The 20,184-nt window shown below is 36.5% G+C and overlaps 4 protein-coding genes across 14 annotated transcripts; 1 reads left to right on the top strand and 3 right to left on the bottom strand.

Annotated features, from left to right (window-relative positions):
* Positions 1 to 132: 132 nt before the first annotated feature.
* On the top strand, positions 133 to 6,732 carry LOC121975586 (glutamic acid-rich protein-like). Of its 6 annotated transcripts, none has more exons than XR_006110367.1 (13): positions 133 to 293; positions 675 to 1,829; positions 1,910 to 1,943; positions 2,655 to 2,731; positions 3,041 to 3,100; positions 3,199 to 3,309; positions 3,422 to 3,478; positions 3,691 to 3,780; positions 3,959 to 4,400; positions 5,366 to 5,472; positions 6,156 to 6,186; positions 6,265 to 6,488; positions 6,580 to 6,732. XR_006110367.1 is itself a non-coding variant. In XM_042527322.1 (12 exons), exons 2-12 carry the CDS (start codon positions 720 to 722, stop codon positions 6,426 to 6,428), a joined length of 2,277 nt encoding a protein of 758 aa, XP_042383256.1. In that variant the 5' UTR covers positions 133 to 293; positions 675 to 719; the 3' UTR covers positions 6,429 to 6,732. The 6 variants fall into 6 exon arrangements, 4 of the variants coding, with proteins under 4 accessions (XP_042383256.1, XP_042383253.1, XP_042383254.1 ...); XR_006110366.1 differs by having other exon boundaries at positions 6,574 to 6,732; XM_042527322.1 differs by having other exon boundaries at positions 3,965 to 4,400; positions 6,265 to 6,732.
* A 340-nt stretch (positions 6,733 to 7,072) lies between these two features.
* On the bottom strand, positions 7,073 to 9,900 carry LOC121975587 (UDP-arabinopyranose mutase 1-like). Its single transcript, XM_042527323.1, has 4 exons — positions 9,441 to 9,900; positions 8,229 to 8,479; positions 7,960 to 8,128; positions 7,073 to 7,570 (listed from the first exon to the last, which is right to left on the bottom strand). Exons 1-4 carry the CDS (start codon positions 9,777 to 9,779, stop codon positions 7,223 to 7,225), a joined length of 1,107 nt encoding a protein of 368 aa, XP_042383257.1. The 5' UTR covers positions 9,780 to 9,900; the 3' UTR covers positions 7,073 to 7,222.
* Positions 9,901 to 9,937: 37 nt separating this feature from the next.
* Positions 9,938 to 14,690, bottom strand: LOC121975589. Of its 4 annotated transcripts, XM_042527328.1 has the most exons (12): positions 14,471 to 14,689; positions 14,320 to 14,402; positions 14,122 to 14,160; positions 13,994 to 14,046; positions 13,842 to 13,905; positions 13,644 to 13,686; positions 13,513 to 13,560; positions 12,579 to 12,806; positions 12,183 to 12,241; positions 11,986 to 12,091; positions 11,832 to 11,914; positions 9,938 to 9,995 (listed from the first exon to the last, which is right to left on the bottom strand). In XM_042527328.1, exons 1-12 carry the CDS (start codon positions 14,555 to 14,557, stop codon positions 9,959 to 9,961), a joined length of 930 nt encoding a protein of 309 aa, XP_042383262.1. In that variant the 5' UTR covers positions 14,558 to 14,689; the 3' UTR covers positions 9,938 to 9,958. The 4 variants fall into 4 exon arrangements, with proteins under 4 accessions (XP_042383262.1, XP_042383261.1, XP_042383260.1 ...); XM_042527327.1 differs by having other exon boundaries at positions 9,973 to 9,995; positions 11,832 to 12,091; positions 14,471 to 14,690; XM_042527326.1 differs by lacking the exon at positions 9,938 to 9,995 and having other exon boundaries at positions 11,803 to 12,091; positions 14,471 to 14,690.
* A 1,028-nt stretch (positions 14,691 to 15,718) lies between these two features.
* LOC121975585 (transcription initiation factor TFIID subunit 8-like) lies at positions 15,719 to 20,035 on the bottom strand. Of its 3 annotated transcripts, none has more exons than XR_006110365.1 (2): positions 18,388 to 20,035; positions 15,719 to 15,877 (listed from the first exon to the last, which is right to left on the bottom strand). XR_006110365.1 is itself a non-coding variant. In XM_042527318.1 (1 exon), the coding sequence occupies exon 1, from the start codon at positions 19,591 to 19,593 to the stop codon at positions 18,505 to 18,507; it is 1,089 nt and encodes a 362-aa protein (XP_042383252.1). In that variant the 5' UTR covers positions 19,594 to 20,035; the 3' UTR covers positions 18,298 to 18,504. The 3 variants fall into 3 exon arrangements, 1 of the variants encoding a protein (XP_042383252.1); XR_006110364.1 differs by lacking the exon at positions 15,719 to 15,877 and adding an exon at positions 15,950 to 16,350; XM_042527318.1 differs by lacking the exon at positions 15,719 to 15,877 and having other exon boundaries at positions 18,298 to 20,035.
* Between the last annotated feature and the right edge of the window lie 149 nt (positions 20,036 to 20,184).

Here is a 20,184-nt window from a genome sequence, read left to right as displayed (position 1 = left end):
GCATCTGATTGACGGTCCCAGAGAAAACCTAAAGTGCAGCCTGTCTTCGCTGCCACAGCCAATCCGAAATTGATTTAAGGTCCGGACACGAAGCCAGAATTAATTCCTATTAAAAGAAAAAGATGTCTACCTATTTTTTAGTATTTTCTTCGCCGCAGGCAAGCAGCGATTTCGTCCCAGGAGAGGAGAGGAGAGGAGCGGGAGGGAAGACGCGGGGGACGAGCATGAACTCTTCCCCCTGAAATTTCCAAACTTCTGTTAATCTTTCCGAGCTCCAAGGTCTTCTTCTTCAGGTGCCTCTTTACTCGATTTTAATCCCTTGCACTCGATGCTCTTTGTCGTTTTGGGGACCAATTTGCTGCTCTTTTAAACGAGGGACGGTCGTTTGATCCAGCTAGGGTTTTCCGGAACTTTAGTTCGCGACATGTATCCTCCTATTTATCGTGTTTTTTTGCCTCGCATTTGAGTGTCTGGAAGATTGTCGGGGAACATAGGGTTTTGTACTTCATTGTTAGGTTTCTGCTTGCGGATGTTCCTGTTTGGAGTTCCATTTGTTATTCATTCCCAAACTCAATTTTTGCGCTCCCGCTTGCTTTATTTATTTATTTATTTATTTTGCAGTTGGTGTAACATTAGTCCTTGATAATAAAGTTTCAATCTTGCTCGGTTCCCAGATTGGAGTGGTTCTGAGCTACGTTCTATAATCTTTACCCGTGGGGATGGAAGAATGTAAACCATCCTCTGACGCAGAGGAAACTTTGGTGGAGAATGGTTCTGCTTCGCCACGTGAAGATAAGATTCGTGGTACCTTCGATTCTCAAAACAAGGGAACCACAAATATAAGTGAAGAAATCCCAATATTGGAAGGATCTGTTCCACTGGAGCATGAGAATTTTGTGCCTGATTCTGGAAGTAAGAAAAATGAAGACGAAAGTAAGGAAAAAGAGGAGGCTGAAGAGAAGAAGCACATTGAAGTAAATTCTGTAGAAAAAGAGACGGATCATGAAGAATCAAAAGAAGTTGTGCTAGATCGTGGAGATAAAGGAAATGAAGATGACAGTGACAAAAAGGAGGTTGATGATGAGAAAAAGCACACTGAAGAAACTGCTGTGGCAAAAGAGATGGATAATGAAGAATCAAAAGAAGGTGAAAAGATTGAGGCATCAGATACCATGGAAGAAGAAAATAAAATAGAAGAAACAAATGAAGAGAACATGATTGAGGCAACAAGTGCTGTGTCAAAAGAAAATGATTTGGAACAAACAAAAGATGACAAAGAGACCAGGGACACAAATGTTTCCACTGAGGATGCGAAAACGGTTGATGAAGAAGGTGATAAAGGAGAGGAAGGTGAGACTACTGATATGGTGAAACCAAATGATATAAAAGAGTTGAAAGAAGACAAGATGACTGATGCTGCTAGTATTGTCAAATCTGAGGATGTGAAAGTGGCTGATGTGGAAGGTGATAAAGTGATGCCGCTTGAGGATGTGAAAATGGTAGAAACACAGGTTGGCGAAAGTGAGGAAGGAATAGAAGAGAAGGGAGTGGAACAAGAACCACAAGGAGGAGAAAATGACACGGATAGTGGAAAGAATGGAAGTATTGAAAAGAAGGACGAGGATAAGAAAGTCGTAGGGTTTAAGAGGAAAAGATCTCAGATGCAAAAGACAAAGAGCAAGGGAGGTGACAGTATGCAAAAAGCCAAGGAGTTACTAAATAGTCCAATCACTTCTTCTATGGAACGCCCTGTGCGTGAAAGAAAAACTGTAGAGAGATTGGTAGAAGTTATTGAAAAAGAGAGATCAAAGGAATTTCAAGTTGAAAAGGTGTTTTACTATCCATTTTGTTTCTCATTTTGATTTTTGAGATTGATATTTTACATGAATTGTGGTCTCTTGGTTTACAGGGACGTGGCACTCCATTGAAGGATATTCCAAGTGGTATATTTATTTTTGTTTCAATTCATTAAATTAGTGGATTTAAATTTAGTCAAAAAAATATTCCCAATCTTCCCCTTTATGTATCACAATATTTCTGTTATTTGGACGAACTGTTTATGGTATGAACTTCTGAGATGCCATATATGTTCTATATTGTTAGTTACTGGAATGCTCTTGTTATAATTGTTTAACTTAGAAATTTTTTTTGCATAGATCATAATGACTATCTTCGCAGTTTATTGATTTATTGCTCCTGCTTAAATTGGTTAGTCTATGGCACATTTTGTCCTATTATAGGAATGATAAACATTGTAATTGAATCTTTTCACTAGTTTCTTCGTAGCCTGTTCATTAGTCAACCCCTTGGCTCATTAGACATTTTATGTCATATAAACAACTTGAAATAAAGGATGTAGGCGTGTTTCTTATTTGTAAGATACCATTATTACTTGATTTGATGTTCCAAATCCTGTTCTTACTCCTTTATATGCATTAACTATTTCCTAAAAATATTTATTGAGAGGTTTTGTATTAATTTAAACATATAAAATCACTTCTTGGTTGGGACTTGATCTGCACATCTCTTGGATAAGATTTAATTTCAGTATAAACTATAAACAGTGGATCTGTCCTCTCTGGGCTTTGCTTTTGTTTTTTCCTTGAATATATGTTTTGAGTATGATATTACACACATTTTTCACTTTATTACAGTGGCTCACAAATTAGCTAGGAAGAAACCTGCAGATATTAAGTTGATTCATCAGACACTTTTTGGAAGGAGAGGAAAGGTAGCTTAAACTTTTTTCTGAAAATTGTTGTTCTTGGGTATTTGTTTTTTTGCGTAGTACCTATAAATATTTGATTGTACTGCAAATAGTTTGTTGTCATTCCATCTGGTTGTGTTTTCTTTATGTAAATTGAAGGTTTTCAATTCCTCCCTCTAATCTGAAATGAATTCTCAAGTTTATTGCCACTACCAATTGATCCAGTTCAGACAAGTGTTACAAGTTTCAGATAATTGCTATTATGCTGTAGTCATGCACATGAATCTCCATTGCCATGCAATTCTGACTAATGTAACTTTTTTTTTGTTGCAGGCAGTGAATTTCAAAAACCATATTCTCCAGTTTTCTGGTTTTGTATGGCATGAAAGTGATGTAAGCATTTTAATTCTTGATAATAACGTATATAATGGTCATTCTTGTGATAATTTTTGTCCATTTTTTTTCCTCACACGTTAAAATTGTATCTCCAGGAGAAGCAGAGGGCTAAAATGAAGGAGAAACTTGACAAATATGTAAAAGACACATTGCTGGATCTATGTGATTTGTTTGATTTACCTGCTTCTAAAGCCAACTCTAGAAAGGTTGGTGTGCCTCCTGCTTCTAATGTTGTAATCTACAATGGTGATGTTCAGGTTGGCTTCTCATGAAAGACTATGATCATGTCAAATTCATTATCTGGTTGACATTTTACAGGAAGAGCTTGTGGAAAAGCTATTGGACTTCTTGGTTGCCCCTCATCCTAACACTGAAGTAATAATTCTGAATATCTCAATTTTCATATGCGTTTATGTATTCAGTATCTTAATGTCAGTGGACACACTCTTTTGTACTGTTTCTTATATAATGATTGTGCAATAATCGATGCTTCTTGGATTCATCAGATGGGTTATCCATTTGCCTCTTTGTGAAGTATTTCATTTTAACTTTGTCTCCATATGCTCGTTGTTTTTTTTTTCTTGTAGCAATCGACAAAATCAAGAAAACGCAAGAGACCATCTAAGGGAAGTTTGTCAAAGGGAAGTGAAGATAATCATTCAAAGAGGTCTAGGAAGGTCTGTATAAAGAGGCAACAAATTGAGCAATAGGCATTTTCTTATTGTGTTTCCTGTAATATCTTATATTCCTTTGATACTGTTAGTTTCTTATTGGATCGTTCATAAACTTTAGTTCTGATGACTGCCAAAGTTAACTCACGTCCTCATGAATGATTTCTTTGGTTTAAATATAAAGAAACAGATAAGAGATGAGGCCTCTCTGAGTGAAGAAGATAAAAGTGCACCAGAAACAGATGATGAGGATGATGTCAACACTGGCAGTCCTCATAAAGGCAAAGCAGTTGAGCATTCAGAGAGTGAGGATGAGGAGGATGCAGCTCATGAAGTGTCTGAGGAAGATGAACCTGAAAAAGAAGATATAGGAAAGGACAATAAGGACAAGAAGAAAGTTCCTAGACAAAGGGATTCTGTTGGCAAGGAAAAGGCTAGGAGTAGCTCTAAGCAGGAGCTAGCTCCTGCGACTACCAAGAGTTCTAAGGCATCATCTTCCAAACATGCAAAACCGGATAATGATGACAATGGGGATGTAAGTGAAAAGGTTTCCTCCAGGAAGAAGAAAAGGACTGATTCACCCAAGGAAAAGACCATTAGATCAGCAAAGCAAGAGAAGGATACTGGTAAGCTATCAACCATGAATTCTATGTGATTAAAAATGCTGTGATGCATGAGCAGTATAATTTATCTGATTACCGGTTGCATGTTTTTTTTTTTACTTTTGTACCCATTTTTCTTTTATTTGTATTTTTTTTTCATTTGATCTTCCATGTCTTATTCCATTTTGTCAGAGAGGTACATTTTTGTCAATTGAGCCAAACATGGAAATAGAATGATCCTTGTCATCATTTTTATGGAAATGTTGGTTACTGGAAGTAGATGTCAGTGGGCCGTGCCTGGGCGCATTGGTGGTCCAGTTCAGTTGCTATGCTGGGCATGACCCAGGTCCAACTTGGTCCTAAAGCCATGCGTGTTTTGGTTCCCGTGTTGAGAAACTTGTGCCTGACATGGACTTGCAAACATGTCCAAGTGAGAAATAGCATTGATCTGATTGCGATCAGGGTAGGCTAAGCTCAATCCAAATCATGTTGGGCCTTGGTGGCCTGGCCCAATCAACAACTCTATGTGGAAGGATATTAATTATGCCATCAGTCTGATTTATTACAAACGGTCGAGAGAAAAAAATTCCCTTTGTAATTGATCTGAAGTAGCTGTATTCATACTAAGGACATCTTGTGTAGGTAAACTCAAGGTAGTATTCTAAGGTTACTTGATCTAGGAGTTTACAATTGTCCCTGTTGCTTGGCCTGGCAAACTCAGCAATGATTATTGATTATATGTCCATTGCAGCTAATCTGTTCGGTTCACCTTTTTTTTTTTAATTTCCAAGCCTTACAAAAAATAATACTAAATCATGTCCTTCAGAAAATTTTGAGGTCATTTTCTAGAGGCCTTGTTCTTGTGTACCTAGAACCTTTCAGTTTATTATCATTCCTTTAGAATGGATCTTTGAGTTGGATGAATTTCTAGTGGGTTCACTGTTGTTATGCTGAATTTAATCTGAATTACATTTTTCTTTTGATCAAAGGTAAAAAGGTTGGCAAAGATAAAACAAAACAAGAGACTCAACAACCAGGCAAAGAGGAACTGAGAAAGAAAATATGTGAAATTCTGAAGGAAGTTGACTTCAACACGGTGAGCCATTTCTTATCTGTTTAAGTTTTAAATTTTGTCATCATAAAAAATTGGCCTATAGTGGCAGTTTCTTGTGCAAATAGTGCATTTTTTTGGGAAGCAAAACCTTGATCCTGGCGATGAGTCACTGCCTCTACTGCTGTCACAATGGTTGGGTTCCCATTGAGCTATTTTTACTACGATGCTAGATCTATGGAAACTCTCCGGTGATATGGGAAATTTGCTGTGTAGATGGTTTCGTCCTGGGTTGCTTTAGGCTAAGAGCCTGCTAGAGCGCTTCATGTAGATTATTCTTCAATTCAATGAAGAGATTTATCAATGTTTGCTTAGGATATTATCCAACTTTTGATGGTATTTGTTAATAATGAAAAACAGTAGTTTTGAACACAAGGGAGCAATTTAGCCTTAAGTTGGTCTTATCTTATGCTTTCTGAGAATGTTTTAGCTTGGGTTATTAGCATTCTGTTAGGTTTCTCTTAAGTGTTGTCTAGTGTAGCATAACCCAATTGCTTATATAGAGCCTCTAATATTAATATATATTAGTAGCCAGTGGAGAGCCTATCTTGCTGTTCTATCTCTTTTTTTAAAAAAAAAACAAAAGTATTCATGCTTTCTTGTTCTTTGGTCGAATTTCTAATACTATTGGTCTTAGTCTCATGACAGTATCCTATTGTTTGTTTCAGGCTACTTTCACTGACATTTTGAAACGGCTAGGTATGTACTTTTTGAATTTTGTCTTTATTTCATTTACATTGATCCATGTAACACAGCTGCGGCAATTCTCCTGATCAGCTACTAACTATAAAGCGGATCTGACCCCGCGAAAAGCATCTATAAAGCTCATGATCCAGGAGGAGCTGACCAAACTAGCAGAAGCTGAAGAAGATGACGATGATGATGAAGACGAAGAACCAAACCCTGAGAACGTGCAGGTGAAGAAGCAAAAGGTTGCCTGATTCATGCCAAACTAGCAGATACTGCCCGACCTGCCAGTTGGCCTTTTGAGCTCTTCTCATGTAATGTAACATGTATTTTAGGTGTCTATCAATGTTATTAACCGGGTAGTTTACCTCTTTACTGACTGTATTTATTTATTTGTAGCTGTAGGTGTTCTGTTTCTGATAACCGTGACTCGGTTGCTACTACCTGGTTATTGTTATTGGGTTTTGGTTGTAAACTAGTAAATGCCAGTGCTCACTACTTATTAGAATTGTATGTACCAAGTTCATTTAATTTATAACCTACTCATGTTTTAGTCGATGTATTCGGCAAGTTATGAGTTGACACACCTATAAGGAATAAATTATCCTCGGACTCAACATCTTATGTGCGATACAAAATTTGATTCCCATTGTATGTTTTCGCCTGCCCTTTATAGTGTATCTATCTACATAATGTGTTAGTTTGTTCTTATTTGGACATACCTATTCAACACAAAAAACTGATCCATTTGTTCGAGCAGAGACATTATCTGAATCAAGTCTTAAAATTATCACTGGTAAAATTACGCAAGCACCAAACCCGTTCAGTGGTTGGAATTGTATTCTTCTTGCAAAACATCTGAGAACATAATTAAGCCATCTATTGAGATCCATAACAGTGAAAAAAAAAGGAAAACTTGGAGCTTCAAAAATCAATAGATTTGTTTGTTTGAAAGGATGACAATTGAAGACAATATATATATAAGGGTTACATAATTTAGCCAAACGACAACAGTTGTCACATGATAATGCTACTATTTTTAACTAGTCTATTTTTTCCCCTTGGCCGGGGCATTGGCTGCTTCAGCAATATCTCCAGATGGGTTGAGCTCATCCCAAGCCTCAATCCATGTCACCATGGCATCTGCAAGCTTGCTGAAGTAGGGGTCGATCTTCCCAAGCTTTTCCCTCACTTGCTTAGACAATTCAATGTAGCATTTTTGCACAGTGCTGCATTCCTTTGTAAGAACAGCAGTTTGGAAGAAGGGGATGATCTCTTCTTGCCAGAAGATGCCATTGTATTCCTTTTTCAAGTTCACGAACGGGTTGCTTGCTTTGCTGTGCCAGATGTAGGGTAACCCAGTCTTCACTCCAAGTGCCAAGTGATCACAGATTACCTAAACCATCATCGATGGATACTGTTAGATTGTTTCAACGATCAAAGTGTTTCAGTGCGTTGGGAAATTCCAATAGAAAGATTAAGAGGCCACTATATTATGGTTTCAGAGACTATGCCGCAAAGAAGAATAAGAAATGAATTGCAATAAGTGGAAGAATGAGTTCGAAGTGAGAGATAAGTCCTCTCTATCTCTTATTTACTTTGATGAACAAAAAGAGAAGATAAATATTTGAAGAGATACATGCCAATTATGAAAAAAAAAATGATCCAACCACTTTAATTATATTCATTTAAGGGGGAAAAAACCATTTTGTCTTTTTTATATATCCATCTCTCATATTTACCATTTCTTCAACAAAACAAGGCTTAAGAGAGGAAAAAACTGACCTTGACACACCAACCGGCCCACATATCATCGTAACGCCCAATAGGTTGACCATCACCCATGAGTCCAAAGTACATAGCAGGGCCAATGAGCTCACGGTCAAATGCCAAGTTCATTCCACACATGGGAAACAATGTTCCCTTGGGTATCGTAAGAACTGCATCAACATACCTGATAAAGAGCGAACATAGTGTTCAACAATAATTTTATTTGGTAGGAAAAAGAAAAAAAAAAGAGTTGATACAAAATTGAAGATATCAGCAATGGATACCTTTGGTTCCTCTCACGAGGCTTTACAAGCTGTGTGGGAGCATCATAATCAGGAATGTTGAGCCAAAGGCCATGAGAAACTGCCGTTTTAACACCTTCTCTGAGGCTGAAGGGATATCCACGAACGAAGTCTGCACCTTCACGGTATGGATCATACAAGGTGTTGAAGAAGAAGGGAGTAGATGGGGAAAGAAGATTCTTAACATGCTGTTCCAGTGCATTGATCGCCTTGCCAGAAGGATCTTTAGCAACCTAAGATAAAATAAGACAAGACAAAATGAAGAATAAAGAACTGAGAGATCTGTTGCAGAAAAATCTGAAAAATTAAAGAAGACTACAGAAGTTACATGGAAAATCCAAATCTAAATGGTTCCCTGCATTCATTAGTAAACCGACAAAAAAAAGGTGAAGTTCTCATCATTAAACAATTGTCTGTGTCTATGAGGCATGCAATGGATGAAAACATACTTACTGTACGAACTATATTAGAAATTTTGTATATGTTGTTTCTTAGATTCAGAAACATAATTTGAAATTATTAGTCAAACATCCTAAATACTGGAAGATCTCAGCCTGAGAATGAAAATGCGAGAATCCACACTGTAGTTTCCGAATGATGAGGCGACATTGAAAGATTATGCGATTGCAGAACAAAGTAATTAAAAAATCATGAGCAGTCATTATAGAAAAGTGAAAACACATTTTAGATCTAGTAACTGGGCAAGGAATTTAGTAGAAAAGAAAAGGTAAAATGGATCAATGGTCCGGATCGCTCACATTACTTTACCATAAGAATCCATATATATTAGATCTGTTTTCTACCATCATAAAAACTTTATGTAATAGTATAAACATAGCACCTCATTCGAGTTTTTTGGATTTCAAAGTCAGAAACCTGTCACGGACATGCCTCTACAACAAATTTCGATGATTGCAGTCCAAAAAAAGTCAGATCTGTTAATGTAATTATCAAATTCAAACTTTTGGCGATTTCCAAATTTAAAAAATAAATAAAATGAATAGTTTATCAAATGAAAAACAAAGAACATAGCAAACGAGAACAGGAAAGGAAAGCAATTACATAATCTAGTTCAAAAATCGAGCCATTTGCTCAGCTGAGCATCCGTCGGCCTCTAAATAACAGCCTTCAAGTGCAGATCTAGAAAAGAAACAACAGTAAAATCGGGAATTAAAATAGGGAAAGGGGTCTTACGAAGCAGTCGTCGTCAATGGTGTAGATGTACTTCTTCTTGGAGACCATGTAGCCGAAGCATCGGCAGGCGGAGTCCTTGAAGGAGATGCAGGAGGCCTTGGGGCCGAGGATGCGGTTGATGTCGTTGCGGTTGTAGAGTTCGTAGTCGAACCCTTCGGGCACCTTGATCGTCTTGCTCGGATCTCCATCCTGCACGATGATCAGATGGTAGGGCTGGAAGAAGGGCCGCCACATCTCCAGGAATTCCAGGTTCCGGATCGTGGGGATCACGATGTCGAGCTCGTCCTTCAGCAGCGGCGTGATCGGGATCGAAGAAGACGATGATCCCTTGCTCGCCATCGCTCTGCAGCTCGATCGATTGAAGAACAGTCAGCAAAATCGAGAGAAAGGAAAACAAAACTAAAAAACAAATGCGTTTTTTCTTCTTCTTTCCTCTGTGGAAGACATGGAACTCTCGAGTTTATATAGCCAGAGCGTTCACGGCGGAGTGGACGGACGGACAAAGCCAAGTTACGACTTCAGCTACGAACATAGTGTTTCCAGCAGGTTACGACTCTGGCCACGAAAATAACGTCCGGACCGGGTGAGCGGATCTCCATCCAGCATGTTACGACTCAAGTTACGCTTGAATCTCGATATGCAAATTAGTGACAGATCAAATATATTCACCAAGTTAAAATAAGTTTAGCAATTTTAATCTTTTGTACTTAAAATTTAGAGAGATTTAAATACTTGTAAGTCATATTAACCTATTTATTTAAGCTCTTCTTATCTCTAGGTGTTTATTAGTTAATTATAATAAAAAAATTAATCATAAAAATAATCATGTTGTAGAAAAAAATTGATGAATTAGATAATAATTTGAGACAATCAATTCTATTCTATAAAAATTTATTGGCGTTTAAGGTAAATAAAAAAATGATCGTGGTGAACAATTTAGAAAGCTAATATTATGTAGTTACATGTTCCATTTTTTTTTAAAAAAAATCTATAAATATATTATATCTAGAGATCGAACTATAAATACTTAGATGATATCTCAATAACCTTGCACTGCATCCTAATCCGAGGACAATCATGTCATAGAAAAGTCCATGATCATGTCACAGAAATGTCCATGTTGTTCTAATGATTGAACGAAATCAAAGTGAACCAAGCTCATGCCTTTGTTTTTCTTTCCAGCTAAACCGTCTCTTTCTTTTGCTACCTAACGCTATGGACTTGGTAAAGATTTACAAATAAAATAATAAAAAAAAGATAATGATCGATTATTTTATTATCCTTTTATATTATATTTGAGGTTATAATTGGACCCAGATTGAAGTTTCTTGAATCGATCAATATGTTGATGTTGACGACATTGGCTTTATAAATTTATTTATTTTTAATAATATATTTTTATATAATGTTCTATTAACTCAATTGACTGACGTGTGTATATATATATATATATAGAAAAATGATATACATAAGGAAAAAAATTCAATGAAAATCTCAAGGATAGACACATAAAATGATATGCACAAGAAAAAAAACTCAATGAAAACCTCAATGATAGACACATAAAGTCATGGCCCACCATTTCACTTTTTGTAGACCCCATCATTTTATGTGTCTATCCTTAAGATTTTCATTAAATTTTTTTCCTTGTGCATATCATTTTTCTATATATATCACCCACTATCACACATTTCCCATATAGTTAGTTAATAATAAAGCAAATAGTCCTCGTCGAGAACGCACTTCTTTGTTTGCCGTGCGCAACGAAACAGCCATGCATTCTACCAAATTCAACTTTAATGTTTTCATATTATTATACATAAAAAACAATAAATTATATATATATATATATATATATTTTTTCTTTTTAATTTACTGTTTAAAATTTAATATTTAGGATTTGGATTATAATATTAAAGTTAAGAAATTATAAAAAAAAACATATAATGCTCATGATCACCCTAAGATAAAATGTATAAAAGGTAAGAGTAACGTAACTTCATTTTGTTTATTTTTAAAAAATTCTCAGTTATGTCAATAAAATTTTTATAAAATTAAGTATAAAAAAATTTTCAAATCGATTTTTTTTTTTTTCACATGTGCACGTTAAATTCCTTAAGGTAATATTGCTATATATATATATAAAATAAAATCTTAATTCTTAACATTTTTTGAAATTCAAATTCAAATTAAAATCAAAAAAAAATTGCAACAAAAATGATCTTCTATAAAATACAATTTTATAGAAGAACTTCACTTAGCACAGTGACCTTGCATGGGAGGCTCAAGTGAAAATCAAAGAAATTTATAAACTTTATGCAGGTTGCAATTCCAAAAATAAATAAAATATTTTTTAAAATTGAGATTTGATTATATATTATATATGATTACCTCCCATTGGAAAGATACACCTGATCCAACATCTTAGCGTCCCATCTATGGGAACCTCTTTGGCCGGGCCCCAATGCCTGCACCTGCAAAGGCAAAGGAGAGCAATGCAAGCAGCCATTACTCGTGAGTGACAATTCATGCGAACAGACATTACCTGTGAACTGCTGCAATTCGAGCGAGCGAGCGAGCGAGCAGGTGACGAGAAGAAACGCCGACGGCAATGATGTCGATGACAGACTGCCAATAATGGCACAGGTGGCCTGCATCCAACTGTGAGATGAGAAGAGCTGCATATGGAAACAGAGATATTGCCATATAATTAAGAAAGGGCAAGGATGGGAGGGAATTCACCTCCTCGCTCCTGTTTCATTGTCTCTTTTCGCTTCCGTCTTCTTCCCAAGGGTAAACAGCTGCACTCATCAATAGTAAGGTAACACATGAATAATGTGTCCAGAATATACAGAACGTTTATCAGTTTATTAGTCTACCTGCTCATGAAAACTATAAATTTATGAATGTATTGGTTCAATAAAAAAACTGCAGAAAACAAAATACATGCCCCAATTGGTAAAGCCACACGACAAATATCATCCTCAATAGGTTACTTCATCAGCAAATATAAGCCTAAAGGGATCGGCTTGACTTGAACTAATAAAAAGGTGATCGAGGCCAAATTTGTGAGGTGGCTATACAGGAACATTACTGATGCTGCATTTTGATTTTTGACTGCATTTAAACTTTCACAACCTTATCTTCTTTGTCAAGATCTTCCTCATTGCCTTCCTCCTCCTCCTCCTCCTGTTCTTCTTCTTCTCCTTCCTCATCAGTGTGGTCTTCATCATGCTTATCATTGTCACGGAGTCCTGCACTGGCAGCATATTCATCTAGAGTTTTAGCCGGAAATAGATCTCCCTCTCTGCTTCTATCTCCAATTTTAGGAACTGCTGGACTTGTTCCAGGCCTCTTTTTGTCCATCTGTCAGCAAAAAAAAAAAAAAAAAAAAAACTTGATTTAGTAGGAAACTATGATAGTCTGTCAAAGAGAAACATTAGATCACTAGGAAGATAAGCATGTTCATCAGCAGAAAGATAAGTTCAAATAATGGAAATCAAACAGTTCAACAATAACAGTCAAACCTTTCCGAGAAAAGATTGTGCTATATGAGGATTAGACCTAATTTGATACTTGTCAAACCCTAAGCAACCTTTTCATCTTGGGTTGACACTAGCATTGACAGTCTTTAGTTTTCTAGAAAAATAGCTATGAAAGCCTTCGAACACTCACATTTTCCATCAAGTATAAGCATCAATTGCCTCAAAGATCTATTTATTCCACCATATTATTGCTAGAGATGTTCACCATGAGCATCAACAGCCTTCTCTTTTATTCCTAATATGGTTGCTAGTTATAAAACGAGAGAAATGCCCTTGACTGAAGGACTACAGTTTGGACCTGCCGGTACTCTACCTTTGGCCAACGTAATTGATCTGCATAGAAAAGGTACTTTTATAATTCCACATGGACTTATCTTATTGGCACAACAAACCAGGAAGTGCATTCTTGTTGACACCATCTTAAGATGACTCATTTATGGGACGAGGTGAAAGGAGCCCATTTTGTGAATTAACACAAGGCACAGATAGAGTATGTATGTACGTAATTAAGAAAATCAAGTCCTTACAGCACGAAGAAGTGTCCTTCTATCTCTTTCCCGGGCATTTTGAATGGCCTGCAAAATATGACAAGATCCAATCAATTCAAAACTCAATAACAAGTGTTTTACCCAACCATCTCATTTATAACTAAAAGCACCTCCTCAAGTGCCTTGCGCTCAGACTCCAACTCAGAAACGTCCCTACAAATTCATGGCTCCAAACATAAAGGTTTGTTTTACAAGTGAAAGCTCTAAAAAAAAAAAAAAGCAAGTAGCCTGACCGTAATGAAAATTATGGTGGTCATTGTCCACAAAATAAATAAATAAATAAATAAATAATAATAATAAAAACAGACCTTCCAACAATATCATCAGTGCGACAGCAACACTTTGCGCATATACCATGATCCTTTGAGCATGCTGCACAAAGTTCAATCAGTCATAATTGAAGTAGCTCAGCAGAAATCGAAGGCAAACGAAGATTAAAAAGGATGAATGCCATGCGTACAGGAGCAAATATTATGGTAAGCCTGCCGAACTGATCGTTTCCCGCACTTCTGGCTATCGCACCACCATAAAGGAGCTCAATAAATCACACGTAAAAGAAAATCCACAATTTAGTTATAGAAAAAATACCATTTGGCAGGCTCCAATATAGGTTTATACTTTCCGTATCTATAAAAAGAGTAAATTTTATCAACAAAGAAGCAGTTTCATGAAAGAAAAGGAACTAAAAGGAGGTTTTTTCCAAGGTAAACCCCCACATAAACCCTAGTGGCGGAAAAAGAAAAAGAAAATCACAGCTGAGGAAAATAAAGAGAAGACAAAGGCAACCTTCGTTTCCAATCGATTTGCTCTTTGCACCGTGGGCAAACTCCGCTTATGGAAGAGAAAGGTCGGAGCTTTCCCCCTAGTTCCTGTCCCATGAATCTCGATGAAACGGTTCCGAGATATGAAAATTAAGGAAAGATAAAGAGTAGGATACCGATTCGTTGATCTTGCAGCCGGCGTTGGGCTTCCATGCGTATTTGTTCTGGTGCTTGGGAGGCCCCTGACGCTTGGACGACGACATGCTCGCTCTGCCGCCCCTCTCTCAGCTCCACCCGCCGTCCTCGAGAAAGCCTAGAAACAACCTGGCGCTACAACTCCAAAGATGCTCTAAAGTTTGAGATTAAGAATTCGGCTCAATTAAGCCCCAAATTGAAAGCCCATTTACAGGCTAAATTCAGAGTGCCAATTTTTTTTTCCTGTTTTGGAAGACCTACTAACATGATTGACCGATCTACGCAGACGATACGCTGTTAGGGGCTAAGGTGTGCTATTAGATTTATAATTCAATCCCTAACTATGAAACAATTACTATAAAACAATTACATGATACTGGATTTCTGAATAATAAAACACTTACCTCATGGCCAATAAAAAAATTTATAATTTGTTTTGATGGTCAATAAAAAAAAATTATATGAACAGGCTGATCATGCAGAACTAGCTGAGTTTATCAATTTTATTTTATTTTATTTATTTCATGTTACAATAGAGTTTACCGTACCACAAAAAATTCAGTGTAAAAATTTTTTACTCATACTCTAATAAAATTTAGATATATCAAATTTTAATATACTATCAATTCCATACTATTTAAATTAAAATTCCGATATCAATAAATCCAATACTACTAAAATTTTTAATATATTTTGATAAGTGCTTAAATCTTTGATATTTTTTCCACCTATAATTTATCTATTTAATCCTTTGACTCGGATATCCTAAAACACAAGACTAATCCGATTTAGTTAACTAGTGTAACTAGTGGTGATTTTAACTCATTCATCTTCCACCTCCAACCAATTAAATGATTTAATCAGTTCACAAGTCCTAAAACGAACAATTTTTTTTTAATAGATGCAGTTTCTACACAGTTTATAAGTATATTTGACTGCAATTCAACGAGAAAAAGAGACCAACTAAACGCAAGAATAGGAACAAATGCAACAAAATTACTCTTTAGGATGTAGCTAGTTCTTCCAAAACCATGAACTGACAAAAAGCTGCTTCATGATTCATCAGACAAGACAACAAGATGCCACTTCATGATTCATCAGACAAGATGACATAACATGCCACTTCATGATTCAGATTGTAAGGTTACAAGATTGGTTCATAAATCATAAGAGAGAAATTAAATCTTACAAATAAATATAGAAGTATGACGATATACTTCGATTTTTTTTTGAGGCATGCATCAATATGAGAGAAAGCATAAATAAGAAATAATTAATTGTGCATGCTCAAAGAATGTCCTAGACATATTGATGGCCCAACATACTCATACAACCAGAGAACTTAAGTACAATCTGGAACAACTGAAAGTCATAGCATGACAATAATCCTGCAACAAACATGCAAGAAAACCAGCATATGCAAACCAGTGAGGTACAGCAGATAAATAACCAAATAACCTATAAAACATGAGGATTCAGTGATCCAATATATTCTGAAGATTGTGGGTATAGTTGTTAGCAACACAAAATCAATGATTTCTAATATACAATTCAAACTTCAGATGAATCAAATACTAAAACAATCATAGCGATATGTTTCAATTCAAATTGTATCCAAAACAATTTCATATAAATAGTATCTAATATGGAGCATCAAGCCAAGAGCATGAAAAATTACTTCAACCCTTTCATCAGAATCTATTGGGCGCCATTAGCCTTGCCCACTGTCACAATGAAATCCCATCGTCCCATTCTTGGCAGATTTTTCATTTCAATACATTACTAACACCTGACAGTTTTGCAAGAAAAGATAATGCGGAACTATCTTCCTGTGTATGCATGCTCATCAAAATTGGAAGATCTGCATCGCATATTATGCAAAACTCATCTAAGGTCTTTATGAATCTTACTAGAACAAAAAGTAGGGTATGCCAGCAAGGACCATTATGGTGCTACATTACTGCAATAATAAATTATGTTATAAATTAGAGAAGAGACAGAATGAGAATAAAATCTCCGAATCATGCAAGTAATGGATCAAGTCAATAAGGCTAAAAGTCTTGCAGCGGCTTTGACAAACTATTGAAATAGCAAATAGAGCCAGATAACCAGTCGAACAACAAGAATACAGTTTATGAAGACATGGATTAACAATGAAATCGTAAAATTACAAGTCAATCACTTCCTTTAGACTAGTGATAGAATGCAGACATAAAATAATACATAGCAAGAAACTAAAAGGAAAAAAGAACTAGAATATAGATTGATTGGTAAGGAGCAACTTGTCACACCATCCATGTCACACATTCAACTAATGTATATCAAATACAACAAGTTTAAAGGTCTTTTCATCATATTCTTGTATTTTCATGTTAATTATGAATTACAGGAGAGCTGCATTGCTTATTCTTTTCCTGCTTCAGGAAAAAGAGCATATTAATAATCATAAAATTGTTGTCTACTAACACTTTCATTATAATAGCACAATCACATATAAGGTTGGATGTTTTCACCATAGCAAAAAGGACACAAGAATATTATTATTATTATTATTATTATTATCACATAAAGATGCCTAACTAATATGAATGTCTCTCATAGGCATGTATTATTATATTCACAATGTGTACTTATCAAATCTGTATTTAACTAACATCTCCAACACTTCTCATCAATGGTAGATATTAAAGTATTAAATGTTCATTCTAAAATGAAATAAAAAAAATCATATAGACGATGGATATAGGAGCCTACACAGGTTGAGTCTTAGGAAAAATCCAACACAAGTGGGATAGATTCAGAGCACAAAAATTTATAAAAACACCAAACCAGTTTTCTCAATCTGGGTCGGTCCAAGTATCAGATTGTATTGGGATTCAGATTTTTTTTAATGTTTTCCAATTTTGGGTTTGCAAGGTCAAGTTTTTCCCAATAACTTGTGTTTCTTTTCAAACTTTAAGGGTGAATTTGGTTTGCGCGTTTTCTATTTTCATTTTTTGAAAAACGCATTTTCTAGAAAATAGAAAATGACTTTTAGACATCCTCTAATTTTCCAGAAAACGCTATCTATTTGTTTTTAAACAGACATGAAAAATGCAAACCAAATACTATTTTTCAAAAACGCGTGTTTTCAAAAAAAATGAAAATGAAAAACGCACAAATCAAACGCACCCTAAGTTTCTTGGTTTTCCAGGGTTTATTTATTTATTTTTTTAGGGGGGGGGGGATTTTAGAATTATTAAAATTACATGTCTTGATATATATATAGGTTTATGATTAATATTAAATATCAAAACTGGTTTGGGTTGAAAATATGCCTAAGCTTTTATACTGAAACACAAAAAACCAACCAAACCCAAAAATTCAACATATCTCATCCACAAAACCAGATCAGAGATCAAAAAAGAATCCAAATTTTCAAGTCAGCTCACTTCAGTTCAGTTTCTAGGATTCAGATGGATATGCCAGTTCTTTTGGGCACTCTTAAATGGAGATATCATTGGAATAACAAAAACTGGTGGAAAAAAACATCATTTTACTTTTACATTAATATAAAACATACCAAAAAATGAAATTACTGCTTCAAAACTGGAATGTTGTAGAAATATTTGAAATCTAGTTACAAATTTGTGGCTACTGAATTCTATTAAATAGTTTGGTAAAAGCCTAGAAGTTAAGAATAAAATTATTAACCTATAGATGGGTTTTCTTTAAACCAACTGGACCATAGGTTTGATTTATTGAATCAGACATCAATTGATTGAACAAACAAAAAATGAAAGAAAAAAAATCATTGGGTACACCGTGGTAAAAATTTTCATTCAATTCCCAAAAAGAGAAACAAAAATGTGATGAAGAGTGAAATGAAAAGAACCTACAGATGATTAGTGCTACATACCTAATATTTCTGAACCAATTTGACCCACTCAAACAAAAAAGTTCAAATTCCCACCAGATGTGATGTGCTGGGAAATTCTGTTTACATTTTGGCACAGCAAATCCATCTACAAGTACTTTAAAGCTGAGCAAGATCATGTGGTTTCTCCATAGCTTCTCTTAGTATCATTTCTGCTCTCTTCTTCTTGTCATCCTTTTCTTCATCCCTGAAAGGCCATGTATCCTTTCTAGTAGTCATAGCAGATAATGAAGATGCTATAGACTTCTTTTCAGTGCCAATCTTAAAATGCACAGTAGGCCTGCTTGTAAGGAGTAATTTTTTCTCGGATGAATCCAAGTCAAGAGAGTCCGACTTCACTGCCTCAGCGATTGGAGGCAAAGTTTCGACTGCTGACAATTTCTTGCCTTCATCCATTTCACGTGGAATAGCAACTTCAGATACTTCCTTCTCAGTGTATGTTAAAGGTGGGGCTAGAAAAGGGTTGCTAGTACTAGCAACCACTTGTTTATCCTTCCTGGCATCATCGCTGTTGATAGGTTGAAACCCAGCTGCAGCATTGGAAGCAAGTCGTTGCTGTACCCCTAACAATGACATCTCGGTCTTCCTCCGCTGATTTGCCTGTTTGATTTTTTCTACTTTGTTATCACTGGCCCTTTTGTTCCAAACTGGCGTGTGAACATAGGTATGAGGCTCTGGAAGCCTCGGAAGCCAATCTGGAATGTGTTTTCCCGCTGGCTCCAAACCAACATGAGTGAAGCTCGATGAAGACTTGGGCAACCGAGAAATAGGAAATTTGGGAATGGGCTTAGCAAATGGAACTTCATCAACTGAGTTGACGTACTGGGTAATCTCTCGAGTAACACCCGAACCAACAAAACAACGATGTATATCGGATGCGCCAGGAAAACCCAATGGCGCACTCAAATCCTCTAAGCTCTGGATGATGTCGGACACATTGCAGTCTGTCCTCCCAGCTAAATTAGCATAAAACCTCGCACTTTCGCCTAAATCATAGATGTATCGGACCACTACCTCGGAGAAAGCATCAACAGAAGAGAGATTGCATCCGTGGAAACCAGTCGACTCACAAATCTGAGCTACGGCAACCTTGGCTACAGCACGACCAAACTCGTCACCCGCAGATGGCTGATCCTTCTTCGACCTGATCTCATGATCCCTTTCACTCTCCCTGCCACCATCGCTCATGTTCAACTGATCATATCTTCACGGCAAGAAACAATGGCTTCAGAAATGGATTCCTAAAGATGACACTGTCGAAAACCTTAGATTTCAGTAGCATTTGAACCAACACCCGAGGTGGAGCCACTGGGAATTGACGCAGCAGCTGATGCGCTCGCTTACGGCCGCCGAGATTCCAAATTGTATTCCTCAAAGATCCCGGTCGCATTCGCCCACGAAAAAAGAAACTCAAACGGAGCAAGGCAAGATCTAGGGTTTCACGACAAGAAGAATCGAGAAGGACAGAGCAGGAAGCAGGCAGGAAGGTAGCGCTTGTGGAAGCTCAAATCGAAGATAGAACTGGAAACTAAAACAAAAATAAACCCGCCCGATAAACCCTAAACAAAATTCGAAAGCGGGGCTGAGAGGGAGAGAGATCGAGAGCGAAGCGACGAGGGGAGAGGTGTCATGTGGTTTATTTGTAGAGGAGCAGGGTGCGAGATCTGGGTGCGAGGAGAGGGGCGTGATCGAGGACAGGACACGTGAAGTGCAAGTGACTACTGGAAAGGAACGTCGATGACAAGGCGTTTCGGCGCTCCTGCGGAGCAGCGGACCGAA

The sequence above is a fragment of the Zingiber officinale genome, chromosome 4B (assembly GCF_018446385.1).
Source record: "Zingiber officinale cultivar Zhangliang chromosome 4B, Zo_v1.1, whole genome shotgun sequence".
Lineage (NCBI taxonomy): Eukaryota > Viridiplantae > Streptophyta > Magnoliopsida > Zingiberales > Zingiberaceae > Zingiber > Zingiber officinale.
Note: the sequence above shows the minus strand (reverse complement) of the source record. Positions and strands in the feature narration are given on the sequence as shown.